Source organism: Camelus dromedarius, chromosome 18 (genome assembly GCF_036321535.1).
Source record: "Camelus dromedarius isolate mCamDro1 chromosome 18, mCamDro1.pat, whole genome shotgun sequence".
Classification (NCBI taxonomy): domain Eukaryota; kingdom Metazoa; phylum Chordata; class Mammalia; order Artiodactyla; family Camelidae; genus Camelus; species Camelus dromedarius.
The window spans coordinates 23,380,775-23,397,386 of record NC_087453.1 but is presented as its reverse complement, the minus strand read 5'-3'; the positions used below and the strand labels follow the sequence as shown (position 1 = coordinate 23,397,386).

Genomic DNA, 16,612 nt, shown 5'->3' with positions numbered 1-16,612 from the left:
GCCTATAATTCTCTTTTTTTGTAGTGTCTTTGCCTGGTTTTGGTATCAGGGTGATGGTGGCTTCATAGAATGAGTTTGGGAGTATTCCCTCCTTTTCAATCGTCTGGAAGAGTTTGAGAAGGACTGGTATGAGTTCTTCTTTGTATGTTTGGTAGAATTCCCCGGTGAAGCCGTCTGGTCCTGGACTTTTATTTGTAGGGAGGTTTTTAATTGCTATTTCTATTTCCTTTCTAGTGATCGGATTGTTCAAGTGTTCAGATTCTTCTTGATTCAGTTTTGGTGGACAGTATGTTTCCAGAAACTTGTCCATCTCCTCTAGGTTATCCAGTTTGGTTCCATATAGTTTTTCATAATATTCTCGTATGATATTCTGTATTTCTATTTTGTTTGTTGTAATTTCTCCATTTTCCTTTCTTATTTTGCTAATTTGTGCTCTCTCTTTTTTCTTCTTTGTGAGTTTGGCCAGAGGTTTGTAGATTTTATTTACTTTTTCAAAAAACCAGGTTTTGGTTTGGTTGATTTTTTCTATGGTCTTGTTAATCTCTATCGTATTTAATTCCTGTCTGATCTTTATTATTTCCTTCCTTCTGCTGCTTTTTGGGGCTTTTTGTTCTTTTTCTAATTCATTCAGGTGGTGGGTTAAATTGTTTATTTGAGATTGTTCTTCTTTTTTGAGGAAGGCCTGTATCGCTATAAACTTCCCTCTTAGCACTGCCTTTGCTGTGTCCCATAGGTTTTGAGTGGTTGTGCTTTCATTATCATTTGTCTCAAGGTATTTTTTAATTTCAGCTTTGATTTCCTCATTGATCCATTGTTTTTTCAATAACATATTGTTTAATCTCCATGCTTTCCTTTTTTTCTCCTTTGTTTCTCTGTTGTTGATTTCCAGTTTCATGGCATTGTGGTCAGTAAAGATGCTTGAGATAATTTCTATCTTCTTAAAATTGTTGAGGTTTCTTTTGTGTCCAAGTACATGATCGATCCTGGAAAATGTTCCATGTGCACTTGAAAAGAATGTATATCCTATTTTTGGGGGATGTAATGCTCTGAAAATATCCACCAAATCTAGTTTTTCTATTGTAGTATTTAATTTCTCTGTTGCCTTGTTTATTTTCTGTCTGGAAGATCTGTCTAGTGATGTTAATGCAGTGTTAAAATCTCCAACTATGATTGTATTCCCATCAATATCCCCCTTTATCTCTGTTAGTAATTCTTGTATGTACTTAGGTGCTCCTATATTGGGTGCATATATATTAACGAGTGTAATATCCTCATCTTGTATCACTCCTTTAATCATTATAAAATGTCCTTCTTTATCTTTCTTTATGGCCTTTGTTTTAAAGTCTATTTTGTCTGAAATCAGTACTGCAACACCTGCTTTTTTGGCTTTTCCATTTGCATGGAATATCCTTTTCCACCCTTTCACTCTCAATCTATATGTGTCCTTCTCCCTAAAGTGGGTCTCTTGTATGCAGCATATTGAAGGTTCTTGCTTTATTATCCAGTCTGCCACTCTGTGTCTTTTGACTGGAGCATTTAGTCCATTAACATTTACAGTAATTAATGATAGATGTGTGTTTATTGCCATTTTGAACTTATCTTTGCAGTTGAATTGGTATATCCTCTTTGTTCCTTTCTTCTTCCTTTTGTGGTTTGGTAATTTTCCTTTGTATTATCATGGATTTTATTTAATTTTTGTGACTCCTTTGTAAATTTTTGGCTTGTGGTTACCCTTTTTTGTAAATCTATCAACCCATTACTATAACTGTTCTTATTAAACTGATAGTAACATGATCTCAAACCCATCCTACTGTTAAAAAAAAATTTAAAAAAGAAAGAAAAAAATATTCTATATTTCCCTGCCTCCCTCTGCCACTCTCAGTGATTTGTATGTCTTCTTTTATAATTTCGTGTTTACTTTATTTGTAATTCATGAGTTATCACCTTTCCAGTTGTGTGTTTCTCATTTCTGTAGCATCCTGCTGCTTTTCTATTTAGAATAGCCCTTTCAATATTTCTTTTAGCATGGGTTTAGTGTTGCTAAACTCCTGCAGCTTATTTTTTGTCTGTGAAACTCTTTATTTCTCCTTCTATCCTCAAGGATAGCCTTGCTGGATAAAGGATCCTAGGCTGCATCTTTTTTTCATTCAGGGCTTTGAATATATCTTGCCACTCCCTTCTGGCCTGTAGTGTTTGTGTAGAGAAATCAGCTGAGAGCCTTATGGGGGTTCCCTTGTAACTTACTCTTTGCTTTTCTCTTGCTGCCTTTAGAATCATTTCTTTATCCTTGACTCTGGCCATCTTGATTATGATATGTCTTGGTGTGGGTCTATTTGGGTTCTTCCTGTTTGGGACCCTCTGAGCTTCCTGTACTTGGATATCTGATTCCTTCTTTAAGTTTGGGAAGTTTTCAGTCATGATTTCTTCAAAAACCTTTTCAATCCCCTTTGATCTTTCTTCTCCTTCTGGGACCCCTATTATGCGAAGATTGGGACGCTTTATATTATCCCATAGGTCCCTTATGCTATTTTCATTATTTTTTATTTGCTTCTCTTGTAGTTCTTCTGAATGGGTGCTTTCTATTGCCCTGTCTTCTAGATCACTAATTCGTTCCTCTGCATTATCTAGTCGGCTTTGCATAGCTATTAGATCATTCCCCATCTCTGTCAATGAGTTTACCCATTCTACTTGGCTCTTCTTTATAGCTTCAATTTCATTTTTGACATATTTTATATCTCTAAACACTATCTCTTTTAATTCCTTCAGCAATTCGATCACTCCTTTTTTGAAATCTTGATCTAGTAGGCTATCGATGTCTATTTTGTTGATCTTTCTTTCAGGGGATTTCTCTTGTTCTTTTAATTGGGAAAGGTTTTTCTGCTTCTTCATCTTGCTCATACCTCTTTGGCACTGTGGTTTATGGAGTATCAGCTGTTTATTTTGGTCCTTAAGGATTTTATCTATCTGATGCCTATTTAGGAATAGAACTTAGGAAAAAAAGAAAAAAAAAATAAGAGAGAGAGAGAAAGAATTTTAAAAGAAGGGAGAAAGAGGGTTTGAAAACAGTGTATAATGAATAATAGAAGAGTGAGTTGAAGCAGAGTATTAATCGAGTTGAGACGTCCTTTTGAAACCTTTACAAAAAAGGGGGGGAGGGAGATGAATAGATGTATTTGAAACCTGTGTCTAATCAATAGCAGGACATCAAAACCCAAGAGAAATAAAAATGAATTAAGAAGTAAAGATTAAGAGAGTAATAGAAAATAGAACAGGTAAAAACAGATTTAAAAAAAAAGGGGGGGGGGGGTTTGTCGGTGTTCTCCTGGAGTCTGTGTGCTTTTAATGGGAAGTCTTTCTGTCTTCGTCCTGTTTTGGAAGCTCAGCTTGCTGTTTTCAGAGGCCCTCCGTTGGCGCCCTCTTCTGTGCTGCTCCCAGCACCTGTCGGCAAGCAGATCGCGCCTCCTCCTAACACTGGGTCAGGTGCAGCTCTCTGCTGTAGGCGGGCGGGTCGCTGCCCCTCCGGATGCCGCAGTCAGATGTTGCAGACTGGCCGGGTAGGAGGGCGGGTCGTGCCCCCTCCCAGCACCTCGGCCAGGGGCTGTGTTCCTGCCCGAAAGGCGGGGGGCCGCTCTGGCTCTACCTGCACCGCCGCCGGTAGCTCTGCTGCTCTGTGCAGCTGCGCACTCCGCCCTGGTCGGCGCTCCGCGGGTGGGCTCGGGGAAGACCGAGGGACAGCCCTGTCCCTGCTCCGAGCCAAAACCCAGCTCCTTGTTTGTCCTTGTGGAGCAAGTTCTCTGAGGGACCAGGATGGAAGGATCCTATCTGCCCCGGGCTGCAGGCCAGTCTCAGTCTGGCCTTTGAGGCTGCTAAGCCCTTCGGTGCGGATGCAGGTTTCGCCCCCGCCCCCGCCTGAGTGCTCAGCGCGGAGGATATGGCGGCTGTGCCTGAGCCCCGCCTCTCTTCCCCCGAAAACTTTCCGCGGGTTTTCAGAGATGGGGGTGTGCACCCTTCCCCCGAGAGCACATCAACCTTGCTGTTTTATGGAGGGCCCAGGTTGTTCTGCCCTGTGCACCCACAGCCACGGAGCGCAGCCCCTTGCGTTCCCACGGGGCTGCCTCCGTGCAGCCACTTCCGTCCTCCGCCCGGCTTGTGCAACCTGGCCCTGCCCGCCGCTGCCGGCCCGTGTCTCAGGCTGGGTGCCTGGGGGACGCTCTGTGCCCGTTTAACTTAGTTCTGTTAGTCAGAACAGATCTGTTCTGTTAGTTCTGTACAGATCCGAGCCTCGGAGGCTCCCCCTCCGTCCCGCTGGCCTCTCAGTTGGAGAGGGGAGACCCAGCGAGCGAGCGCCAGTCCTCCTTTGCCGCTCCCTCCCCGGGGGACCCGTCCCGCGCTGCTTTGCCTTTTGTTCTTTCTTTTTTCCTTTTCTCCTACCAGATTTTTGGCGTCTTTATCTTTTGAAGAGGGCGATGTTCTGTCGGAGTTCCACAGGTGCTCTGGTTGGCTGAGTGGGTCTGTAGTTGTGGGTCTTGGTGTATCTGTGGGAGAGGGTGACCTATGAGCGTCCTTCTACTCCGCCATCTTCCGGAAATCCCCCATTCCTCGTTTAAGCTCAAGATATCACCTCCTCCAAGAACCCTTCTCCTACCACCTTTCTATAATTAAGTCCTCCAGGCATTTCCTACATCTGCGCTCTTTGGGTTTCCCTGAAGTCATGGAGGCCCAGTTGTAATTCTGTATTTGCCTGCTGACTTGTTAGCATCTGTCTATAAGCTCCCCGAGGCTGGAACCAGACAGGGCGCATAGGAAGTCCGCAGGGCCTGCCGCGCCGCGGCGCTTCTTCCTGACTGCAGAGTGTGCAATGCGGCTCGCTCTCTTTCCCAGCTGCGCAGCCCTCCATCTCTCTGATGGGCCCCACGCAGAGGACAACCCCCGGGAATTTGGTGGCTTTCAACTGCACCGCTGGCCCCTTCGGCTCCTCCGATTTCTATGTCACCTGGATGAAAGACAGAGATGAGCATCCAGCCTCAGCTCAGCGCCTGGTGACTGAGGACAAAGCCAAGTACACAGTCACCAGTAAGGTGTGGGTGACCCTGGACCGCCAAGATGTCTCGTCGGAGATGACCTGTGAAGTCACCCACAGGCACCTGGCGGAGCCCCTGCGGAAGAGCATGAACCTCTCCCAAGTGCTCCGAGGTGCGTGAGCCAGGGAGGGTGGGGGCAGCGTTTTCTGATAGCATTGGCTTTTGGAGAATTTAGGGCTTTTGCGAAGTGGCATTTCACAGTTGGGAAATTGGAATCCCTCATGGCCGAGGCCATCCTGGTAGAGGCGTTAAAGGCACGGGCTCCTGAGGCCAACCACCTAGGCTTAGTCCCGACTGTGCCGCTTCACAAGCTGTGTGATCTTGGGTAAGTTACTTAACCTCTCTGTGCCTCCTTTTCCTCTGAGAATGAAATTAAGACCTGCCTTGTAGGTTTCACGTGAGGATTAATGGAGCTATTTTTTACAAAGCACCTTGGCACGGTGCTGGCCACACAGTAAGCTGTTTATGCAGGTTTTATTTTATCATTATGTAGATTTTATTTTATCATTATCTGACGAAGCTTCCATTCCAAACATCTTTGTTCTGTTAACCTCATTACTGTTTTTAATTTTAGATATTTAATATTTATTCAGCATAAATGAATTCATTCATCAATGAATATCTACTGTGTGGCAGGCACTGTTCTAGGTGCTAGGGTTACAGAGATGAATAAAATTTTGTCCCTGTTCTCATGGGAATCATATTTGATAATTCTTAAAATAATATTTCATGATATGAAACATTTCAAACAGGAACTAATACAGCAGACACCCATGTACCCCTACGCACATTTAATGAATATTACTGCTTAGCTCTGTTTGCCTTACATTGAGCATACAAGAAAAATTCATTTCTGTTTTTTGTTTGTTTGGTGTTTTGGGGGGAGGTAACTAGCTTTATTTATTTGTGATTTTTTTTTTAATTTAACGGAGGTACTGGGGATCGAACCCAGGACCCCATGCATACTAAGCATGCTCTCTACCACTAAGCTATACCCTCCCCCCTGATTTCCTTCTTTTTCATACAGGTAACTAATTTAAGAGTGAGAGATCTAGAGCTGGCTCCTGAGAGAGGAAGACAGAACAGGCAGGGGTAATTTCAACAGACATTCTTTTGTTTCCGTGCTTAGTTGTCCCCACCCTGAAGATCACCACCAAGCCCTCTGGGATGCAAATCCATGTGCATCAGAGAGTGAATCTCATGTGCCATGTGAGCCACTTCTATCCCTCCCACCAGCACCTCACCTGGATGGAGAACAGGCACAAGGTACAGACCGTGGAGTCCCCACCAGTCACCAGAAACCCAGATGGGACCTACTCTCTGGAGCACACCTGGCAAGCAGAGGCCACGCTGAACGGGAGTGAGTTTGCCTGCTGGGTGGTCCAGGATGAGCAGCCCCCGGTCCAAGCCAACATCACCCTGCAGGCTCAGGCACCCAGCCTGGGGAAAGGTGGGTGCAGCCTCTCACCAGCCTCTCTGGGCAGCATAGCTGAAAAGGTCAGGGGTGAAAACACCTGCCCTCTGCCTGGAGTACGGACAGCAGTAGGTCAGGGACTCAGGGCAGCAAGGGATGAAGGTGAAGGAAGAGGGGATGCTGTGGGCTGATGATAATACTCTCAGGCACTCACCCCTAGATTCTATTCCTCCCTTTCCTACACCTTCCTCAAGAAGACGGAGTGGGACTTCCTTCCCCAATTCCATGTACTCGTTGAAAGTTCTCTGCGGGAAGATTACGGGCAGCTGGACACCAAAGTCCCTTCTAGGAAGACTTTAACTGTTTCAGCTGACAGTTTCTGGAAGAAAATTTAAACTTATTTATTTTTTTTATTCTTGAGTTATATTTGTGGGGGAGGAGGTAATATTTATTTAATCAACTTATTTCTTTCTTTGAGGGAGGTACTGGAGACCAAACCCATGACCTCATGCATGCTACACATGCGCTCTACCACTGACCTAATCCCCTGTCCCTCTGGAAGTCAATTTAAAGAGAGGCCAGAATTCTTGACTGTCTGAGCCAGGAAACAGGGAAGGTGCAGGTGCAAGATTCTCATTCTCTCTACTACTGGGTTTGCTCTCTCCCACTCCTTTCTCCTCCTCTTCTTTGTCTTTTCTTCCCTCTCAGGCCCCTCATTTTCCTTCTTTTTCTCCTTTCCCCTACCCTGATCAAATCTCTCTATCTGCCTTTTGTGTCCTAGACGATGTTCTCCACTAGGGGGAGCTGCCCACCAGCAGTTCAGCCCCTGGAAACCGAGCTGCTTTCCTTGGTCCAACTGGAATCAGCTTTAGAGAATGAATGATTGGGCCAGAGGGGATGAGAGGTGGAGAGAAGGGAGGATTAGAATTGGCCGGGTCTAGCCCAGCCAAGGATGAGCCAGAGCGTGGACAGACAGCTCTCCAGAACCACAGGAAGCTGGTTAGGACAGCTCCCTACAGGCAGCGTGAGCGGCTGCGCTGGCAGCCGGTTATCACAGCCCAAGCCACCACCAGCGAAAGGGAAGACAGGATGCTGGGCTGCAGAACCACACGTCTTCATAGCAGGGGCACTGACCCTGCATTTCATCTCTCCCTGAAAGAACTGGCTTTTTCTGCCTGCTCTAAGAATTCTCGGGGGGAATGACCCCACTACCTTTTTTTTTTTTAAGCTGAAGTATAGTCAGTTTACAATGTGTCAGTTTCTAGTGTAGTAGCTTGTCCAGCAGAAATAAGAAAAACATCCACCCAGTGGGATATACAGATCTGAGTGAAAAACTCCAAACTAGTTTTTTCTGATCAGAAGCAGGTAACAGTATTTCTTTTTTGACTCACGCTGAGTTTTTTCTGCTCTAATTTTTCTCCTTCACCTGCATACATGTATCTGGCCCACAGCTGCAAGGTTAACCGCCGGGGAACATCACTTTAATTAGCCCACTTCCCTGTACGGCTGTTTGACGTGCCCTGTGGTCTTCAGCAGGGAAGGGCAACTTCCTTTTTTTCACATCAGGTCCCCTTCTATTTGGTGTTAGAGTGCCTTTGCAGCTACATCTCCCCTCTGGCCCCTAAAACCCTTCTTCAGCTCTCTGCCCCTTGCACACTCCCACCTCCGGGCCTCTGATCATGTTGGCTGCCCCCTGTACAGCATTTACTGTGTACCAGGCGTCCTCATATGTTATCTGACATAGGATAGGCAGCAGAGGGACCAGGTCTCAGGGGTCTCAAATAGCAGAGCTGGGGTTAGAAGGCAGGGCTGTCTGTTCACAGATTCAATGTGTTTTCTGTATTTTTTTCTTCCATCCTGCCTAAAAACAAAATCTTAGTGTTACCTTAAGTCTTTCTCACATCTCCCTCTTAATACTCTAATCCGAAATTTATTTCTTCCTGAATTATCATGTTTGCCCACATCATTCAGTTCCCACAATTGACACTGAAAATACTGGCCTCCTGCCAGTCCTGACCAGCGGCTTGATTGTTTACACCTCTGTCCTGAGACCTTCACAGCCTTGAAGCTGACACTGGCTCTTATGTTTGGAGGTGGCCACACTCTGGATTCAAGTGGATCAGTGTCACCTCTTAGGGCTGCCACAGGCCATCTGTGACCTTAGCAAAGCACTGCCCTCTTTGAGCTCAGTTTTCTCCTCTGTGCAATGAGCACTGTTACTGCCAACCAGGTGCGGACGAAATGGGGACTCCTTTCCTTAACCCCCAGCTTGGCATCCAGACAATGGGGTGCACAGTGGTGCTCTCTGATGACTGTTAGCAGGCTCCATGGTGCCCAGCCCAGAGCTGGGTTGAAAGTAGGAAAATGTTGAAGTTCATGGATTATTATGGGGACGACTCTGGAGAAGTAGAGGCAGCTGTGATGTAACAGAAAGAGCCCCTGACTTGGAGTCTGAATCCTGGGATTGGAATGTGAGTTCTGTGTGCTGTGTGGCCCTTGGGCGAGTCACTAATCCTCTCTGAGCCTTTTCATTCCCTAACATTAAGAAATACAATTAGTAACAGTTCTTTAGATGGTTGTTGTGAGTATGTGATGATGATAGTTACCATTTATAGAGAGATTACTATGTGCTTCGTAGTATTCTACACTAGTTGCTTTACTGGATTTATTAACTGAGAATTAAGAATCACCCCCATTTTACAGATGAGGAAACTGAGGCTTAGAGCATTGAGTAGCTCAGGCTCCCCCAGTGGAGGGGCTGGGAATGCAAATTTGGCCTGAGTGTGACCCCAAAGCCTATGCTCCTACCTCTTCTCTGTGTCACCTGCCTTCATATGACCTGTCCTGGGAGCAGTGAGACACCCTTTCCTGTGCAGGGACTGAGGACAGAGCTGAGCCTGGTCACTAGGTGCTGACCCTGGGCCCTGACTGCCTGGCTAACAGCCTGGGCTCTACTGACTAGCTGAGGAGCTTGGACAAGTTACCTAGGCTTTGGGCTTGGAGCTGACACTGGCTCCCACCTCCCAGGGTTCCAGCAAGAACTCAGTGGGTCAGTAAGCAGGGTCGTGAGATGCGGTATTGGCCGTGAGGTGTGGGTGGGAGTCTGGCCTCCTTATAAACCACTGTGGTCCCTGTAGTTTCATTGTCTGGTCTCTGGTATCAGCTTCAAAATCGAACTCCTATAAAATGTAATCTTCATACCCTATGGAAGAGGGGGCAATGGGGCTTCCAGATGGAGACACTGAGGATTTGCTCGCACTGGGCTTGGCTCCTCTGCGTCCTCTCACAGGCGGGGTCTCTCTTACAGGCAGGAGCGGCCACTCTTATGCTTTAAAAGGCCCCCTCCAGCGATCTGAGCAAGGCTCGAGCATCCAGCTGACGTTCACGCACCCCGGATTCCCCACAGGTCAGGTTACTGTGACCTGGCTTAAAAACAACCACAAACTGTTAAAGTCCCAGACCAGCATCCATTCTCTGGGGAACAGCTACAATGTGACCAGCAGTGTGCTCGTCCCGTTGCAAGCTGACGACGTGCCCTCCCTCGTCCTCTGCCACGTCAAGCACAGGTCTACACTGGTTTTCCAGAAAACCATCAGCCTGGACCAGTACCTCCGTGGTAAGGACTATCTCTCTGTTCAGACTGGTTAGTGCAGAATTGGGCTGTGATGTCTCTGGGCCTCAGTTTCCTCGACTGATAAATGGGACATCCCTTTTTTGGTTGTGGCAGGGACCCAGTGAAATGATACTGGGAAAGTAAGCAACACATCTCTTACTCATGTTAACACGGAGAAGCGGCATTTGTTATTCTTATTCATTTTTATCGCTATTCACATCACCTCTCAGAACTCAGTTTTTTCATTTGTAAAATTGAGACAAAACATCTCCTGGGAATTTAATTTATTATTATAATTATTTCTATATAAAGAGGATTTAAGGGCCTTTGTGAATCCTTAAATTTTAAATGCAATGATGCCTTTAGATCATTACTCATATCTGGGTCAGGACCTAATTTTTCATCTGTTTTTTGGTGGTTTTGCTTTTCCTGGCCTGGATCAATGCTTGACAGGTCTATAAATCACATGGTAAAAATAATTCCTTTAGATCACACCTAGACGGAATCTTTGCGGCCATCTCATTGCCTACGACAACCCTAACGCCCAGAGGAGGGAAGTGAGTTGTCCCAGGTTGCACAGCAGTAAAATTAATTCCTGAAATATTTCTAGGCCTTTTAAAGTTTACAGTATATTTCCCTCATTTTTTTTTTGCTATTATCGTGGGAGGAAGCACATCATTTTGCATGAATAAAATATTGATATTAATGACTGCAATGAGGACAGCACAGTCAGTATACACAATCATGTTCACTGGCTTATTTCTTGTGTACAACTGCCCTGTATTGTTTGTCCCATTCGTGGTTTATAGAAGGAAACTGAGGTTTTAAGAAGGGAAGGTTGCCCAAGGGTGTGAAGCTAGGGAGGGAGAGCCTTTGACGTGAATTCAGGATCTGGCTCTGCTGTTCACCAGCTGTGGGACCACCTGCTGATTACGCCAGGTCTCTCAGACTTGGCATCTTTGACTGTAAAATAGGAAAATGATAACGCAGGGAGTCCTCCCTATCTGAGAATTTTTATATAATTCCCTGGAGTTTGGACAATTGTGTAGAGATGCAAAAATCATAGATAATAAAAATATTCACAAATGAATTATTTACAAATTAGCCCCTACTCTAAACCCTCCCTGCTCAACACTGCCTGCATCTCAAGTTGGGTTTCCCATCATGGAAATATCTTTGTGGGGGTCTTTATTTAGGTTCCCCTGAAGGCAGAACCTGAAACTAGGTCCTGGGCGCAGGTGGTGGGGAGATGATCGAGAGAGGCTGGGGTAAGAGACGGGGAAAGTGAGACAGGGAATGGGGTGAATTATTGAACTGGGTGCCCCTGTGGACGACTGATGCTCAGTGTCCCTGGGGACCCTCAGAGGAACTGCGTAGACTCTGCCTCAGGATTGTCCCACGGAGGAGGTGTCTGCACCAGCTGGGTGCCGTTTCATGGTTACGGAGAAATCAAGGCAGAACATCGGGGAAGTGTTTCAGGAATCCCAGGTGAGATGTGGCATCGCCCCACATCACTGCCCTGAGATCAGGTGGCTGAGGGAGGAGCTGTGGAGCCTAGAATCCCTCTGCTCTAGCAGGTGGGTCTTGCCTTGATTGAAGTGTGGCAACATCAGACCGCACTGAGCGAACAGAATCCACATCCACTGCCAAGTGAAACCAGAGGTCTGGCAAAATGTACTTCAAGTAATTGATGTAAATGGTGCTGGGGAATTACTGGGATCCCAGGTGAATCTTCCAACTTTTAAAGACGAAAGAAAAAAAAAATCTGTGATCCTAATGGCTCTGTGGGCACTTCAAAAGAGGACACTTTAATTAAACAAGGCCCCTTAAAATTCATAGAACAGTCAAATAATTTCACATCACTTTTCAAAATTTACCTTTTAATGATTGTGAAGTTTGAAATGAAGGATTTGATGGCACTTGGTATAAGTGTTTAGGAAAAAAATATGCCAACTTCCTTACGCTCCCAACACTCGTTCCTTCTAAGAATTAGTGCATAGTTGTCATTATATTCTATACTTAATTAAAATGTAAATTAAATAAAATTATTTTTATAATCGAAATAATTTTTAAGATGCAGTTTCAACCAATTCCTCTTTGACAATTTCATTGAACTGAGGCCTGCTTTTGTGTAGCATCCTTCTAAGTGGCTTTTTGTTGTTGTTCTTTTCTGATATCAAGTAGCTGTTTGCGTTTCCGTCGTTTGGTTTTGTGAGGATGAAATGATACACACGCAGTAACTCAAACACAGCCAAGTGCATAGAAACTGCTATTATCAGTGGTGCCCAGGTCTCTGTTCTCCCGGCACTGCCCTGGACACCTTACAGCCCAGATAACTCACTGGTGGCTGGAATGGTCTATCTGAGACCCTCCATCCTTTTACTCATCCTTGTCACCCCCTGGAGCCCATGACACTTGCTTGGTGGTGCTTTGCCCTGGCCTGTTCTCCCCATCACCACCTCATTTACCAGGACTTCAACACTTTCTCAGGGTCCTGCTCTTTGCTTGGTAAGGCTCCCTGGGAAAGACCAAACAGAGAGTGACCCCTGGGGATGGTGTCTTGCCTTGGCTGTCCCACCCATTACAGCATCATTGATAGAACTATATAGGCTGAGGTGGGCTGAATATAAAGAAACAACATTTAGGGGAACAAACATACCCTTAGTTCTTTCAAATTGTACTGCATAAGGAGTTACTCTCTCTACGAGACCAGGAGCTGAAGCCTTTCTTAACCAGGACCATGAGAGATGATCTCATCTTGGACAATTTTACAATAAGGGTCTTGGAAACTGAGGGAAGGTGACTTGCAAAAGGTCTCACATGTGGCTGTGGTGTCAGTGCAGGACCAGAACCCAGCTCTCCCATCCCTTGGTTTAGTGTGAGAACTGCACCATGCTGTGTGTTCATTTGAATTCTACTGAACCACTGAAAGTTTTTTAGTATTTTAAATCCCCTCAGTTTTCTTCAGTACGCATACGTTCTACGTCACAGCTGAAAATCTGAGTGAAAAAATTTTAGAATTGTTCAGATCATAATTCCAGAAGCCAGCAATCATGAATGCTTATAGCCTTATAATTTGAGTGTCAGAATAGCAAACGGGAAAACACACTGTCTCTGGTGTAACCCCAGCTTTGCTCCTTGTGACCTTGGGCAAAAACTTAACTTCTCCAAACCTAAGTTCCTTCCTATGTTAAATATTAGTATCTTGGAGTCATAAAGATTAGAGTCTGTGAATTTTCCTCAGTCATGGAGTCATGGAGTCAATGGGTTCATAGGTTCTCAAATAGAATTCAGGGTCACCTTCTCGTCTTTTATGACCATAACGGAAAAAGAAAGTGAAGATAGGGTGGTTTCATGATTCCACGCTTCCATTCGGGCACGCATTCACTCATGCATTCCCACACTCATGCAATCATGTGATTACTCATTCACACACCTGTTAACCAATACCTAACTCCTCCTCTGGGCAGATGACCCATCTTCAAGGAGCCCCCCAGTGCCCAACATGAACTTCCTATAGTCATTGTCTGATTACCCTGGGCTGTGCCAGTTCCCCTGCAGTGACAGTGTCCCAGGCTTCACCCTCCTTGGACTTGGTGGCCGTTACCTGCCACGTGCAGAGATTCTACCCCCAGAGCGTGCGTCTCACCTGGATGGAGAACTGCCGTGTGTTCCAGGGAGCGAAGCAGCCCACGCCGAAGCAGAACAGTGATGGGACCTACACCCTGGAAAGCTTGCAGCTGGTGAACGCCTCGGTGCAGGGGTCCGAGCGTGTGCTCACCTGTAAGGTGCAGCACGAGGCACAGCCTCCCACCCAGGCCAGCCTCATACTGTCCACAGAAGCCCACAGCACAGACACGCCCCTTGGGAACCCAGGTAAGCTCACCTCAAATCCTGTGAGCAACTGGGTCACTTCTGTCTCCAGGTGGAGTGACGTATTAAATCCCAGAGCCCCATTTGATGTCACCTCTGCCTGTTGTCCCTTAGGTCCAGCGACGCCTGCCCTTATCTTTGTGGCTTTCCTCCTGGGTTTCAAAGTGCTGCTGGTGATCGGTTTCGTGGTCACTTACATCTGCAGGTGGCGGAACCTGTAACAGGTGAGTTGATGGCAGCCTTAGTCCTTAGGGAGGGAGATCAGGGCCCCTTTCCTGGGCTGGCAAGAGGAGTCCAGAGTGAGCGCACAAAGTCACATCAATGATCCAGCCTCAAGGAAAGATTGTGAACAATCTTATTTTCTCCAAATGTGTCTTGGAATTCTCAGAGGGTTTCAACTCTCATGCATTATTTAGAGCCCTGAAATTTGAAGTTTTCCAATTCAGTTTTCTGGGACCCTGGAGGTTGGGTCCAAGGTGTGAAGGTGGGATAAAAATCAAAGTTTTGAGACCCAAACTCCAAAAAGCCTCTCCCTTATAAACTGTTGTATATTCAGTTATATCTTTGGAATGATTCAAGTCTTCCAAAAATCAACACATGGAGCCTCTCTGGGGGACTTGGATGGAGTGGCTAGTAACACAGATGAATGTGGGTATGGGGGAGGGTTCAGAACTCAGGAAGTGGGTGTAGTCGGTATGGGCTTCATTTCTGATGTGCGCCATGAACCCAGGCCAAGCAGAGTGCCTGCCACATTGAGTGTGTGCACAAACATTGTGGACTTAATGAATGAATGTTTTTCCCTACAGCTTCTGCATGCCCTGCGACACTGCCTCCTGCCCTGTCCAAGGGCCTCAAATGGAGAGAAGGTGTAAGGACCGGACCCAAGACCCCTCTCTCCTTCACTCTGCCACCCCCACCTCCACCACACACATGCTCTCTTCTACACAACCTCCTATGTTCCTTCTCTCTGAGCTTTGGAGCTGAGTTAAGGATGGACTTTGGTCTTGGAGATCAGGGATGTCTGGACCCTGATGCACTGAACTTCAAACTGGCCCTGTCTCCACCCCAAAAAGAATCAAGTTGATCAAGAAAACAGGTTTCCATCCTGCTCCTGATCATGAACAACCCTTTATTTTCAGAGCACTTTTTACTTTGTATTAAAAATTCAGAGCTTTTGCAAGTGTGATTTCATCTGAATACATACAGATTTAAAATCACTAAGTTGAAAAAGCATTTTTCTATTCTGCAATTTATAAAGAATAATATAAAAATATCCATGGACCTACCTACCTACCACGCTATCTTTGCAAACTGTTAACATTTTGCTATAATGGTCTGTTGTTCCTTTTAAAATGACTGTCCTGTATTTGGTGTGTATTGTGATTTTATACTTCTGAAACATATGTATAAATCCTGAAGCAATGTATAATATTACTTGCATGTTTTAAATTTTATATAAATGCTACTATGCTGTATACAGCATTCTGGAACTTTTATTTTTTATACTTAACATAGTATGTGGGATTCATTCACGCTGATATATGTAGCTCAATTTCATTGATTTCCACTGCTCTATGGTTTCTACTGTAAAAACAAGCCAGTGTATTGATTTTTCTTGTGATGGATATTGGAGTTTTATCTAATGCCTTGGTAGGACAATTTTGCACAAATATTCATATCTTTGCTTCCTTGGCACATATAGGAGAGTCTCTCTTCCTCTGGTGTGTCCCACAAAGCAGACTGTTGGTATAATTTGGAGATTTTATTATTTAAAAAAAAGGTCTGCAATAATTGATCAAATTTTATTCTTCATTTATGCTTTGATCTCACTATAGTGTGTGTGTGTGTGTGAGAGAGAGAGAGAGAGAAAGGTGCCTGGGATCCTATTTCGAGAATATTATATCAGTGGAATTGGTATTTTGAGATTGGCTTTATTCACTCAACATTATACCTTCAAGAAACTTAGAATTGTTGCACACATATATAACTCATTACTTTGTATTACTGAGTAGTATTTTCTGGAATGGATGCACCGAAGTTTGTTAAAGCATTCACTTATTATTAGACATTCTGACTTTTTCTAGTTATCTGCTTTATAAAGGAATCTGGCATAACATTCATGCACTGGGTTTGTGTGGACAAGTTTTCATTTCTCTGAGATAAACGCCTGTGAGAGTAATTTCAACTCACTTCCTCTCTTAAAACAAGAAAATGATCCCTTTGTTGGATGCAGGCCATACAAGTTCTGACGTCCACGTTGCACTGCGCATTTGGCTGTTTCACCAGTTACATCAATAAAGGGCTGGAATAGGGAGTAATTTCAGGAGCAGATCTGGTTCCATCCCAAAGCTGAGCAGCCCTGGTGAACGCTCTTCTTTCTTCCAGCTGAGTAGCTCTTGATTGACGCAGGGTGAGACTTCAAGCGAGACACATCCTTGGGTGGTGGGCTTGGGACTTTGGGCCACAGCTCACAACCACGGATCCTTCTTGGGATCTGTGAGTTTGTCTGGGGCTCCTAAGTTGGGGATCACCATGAATGGGGTGAGGGGCCCAGGGGAGACACCCGAGGTGGGGAGCAAGTTTACTTCTGTCCAATCTCTCTGAAAACATAAGATGAATAACTCTTTACTG

General features: G+C 45.2%; 1 protein-coding gene and 1 long non-coding RNA gene across 6 annotated transcripts in view; one reads left to right on the top strand and one right to left on the bottom strand.

Annotated features, from left to right (window-relative positions):
- Positions 1 to 4,187: 4,187 nt before the first annotated feature.
- LOC105104546 (tyrosine-protein phosphatase non-receptor type substrate 1-like) lies at positions 4,188 to 13,883 on the top strand. 2 transcript variants are annotated; one of them, XM_064475823.1, is made up of 4 exons: positions 4,188 to 5,193; positions 6,211 to 6,531; positions 9,803 to 10,111; positions 13,786 to 13,883. In XM_064475823.1, exons 1-4 carry the CDS (start codon positions 4,905 to 4,907, stop codon positions 13,818 to 13,820), a joined length of 954 nt encoding a protein of 317 aa, XP_064331893.1. In that variant the 5' UTR covers positions 4,188 to 4,904; the 3' UTR covers positions 13,821 to 13,883. The 2 variants fall into 2 exon arrangements, with proteins under 2 accessions (XP_064331893.1, XP_064331894.1); XM_064475824.1 differs by having other exon boundaries at positions 13,659 to 13,799.
- The window catches only part of LOC135318518 (uncharacterized), a 53,901-nt gene continuing 47,585 nt past the window's right edge, over positions 10,297 to 16,612 (bottom strand). For 3 of the 4 annotated variants that reach the window (XR_010376648.1, XR_010376649.1, XR_010376651.1), the window contains 2 exons: positions 13,758 to 16,581; positions 10,297 to 11,846 (listed from right to left, as the gene is read on the bottom strand). This is a non-coding gene — a long non-coding RNA (uncharacterized LOC135318518). Of the gene's footprint in view, positions 11,900 to 13,757; positions 16,582 to 16,612 lie in introns of all 4 variants that reach the window. The other variant, XR_010376650.1, reaches the window with a different exon arrangement.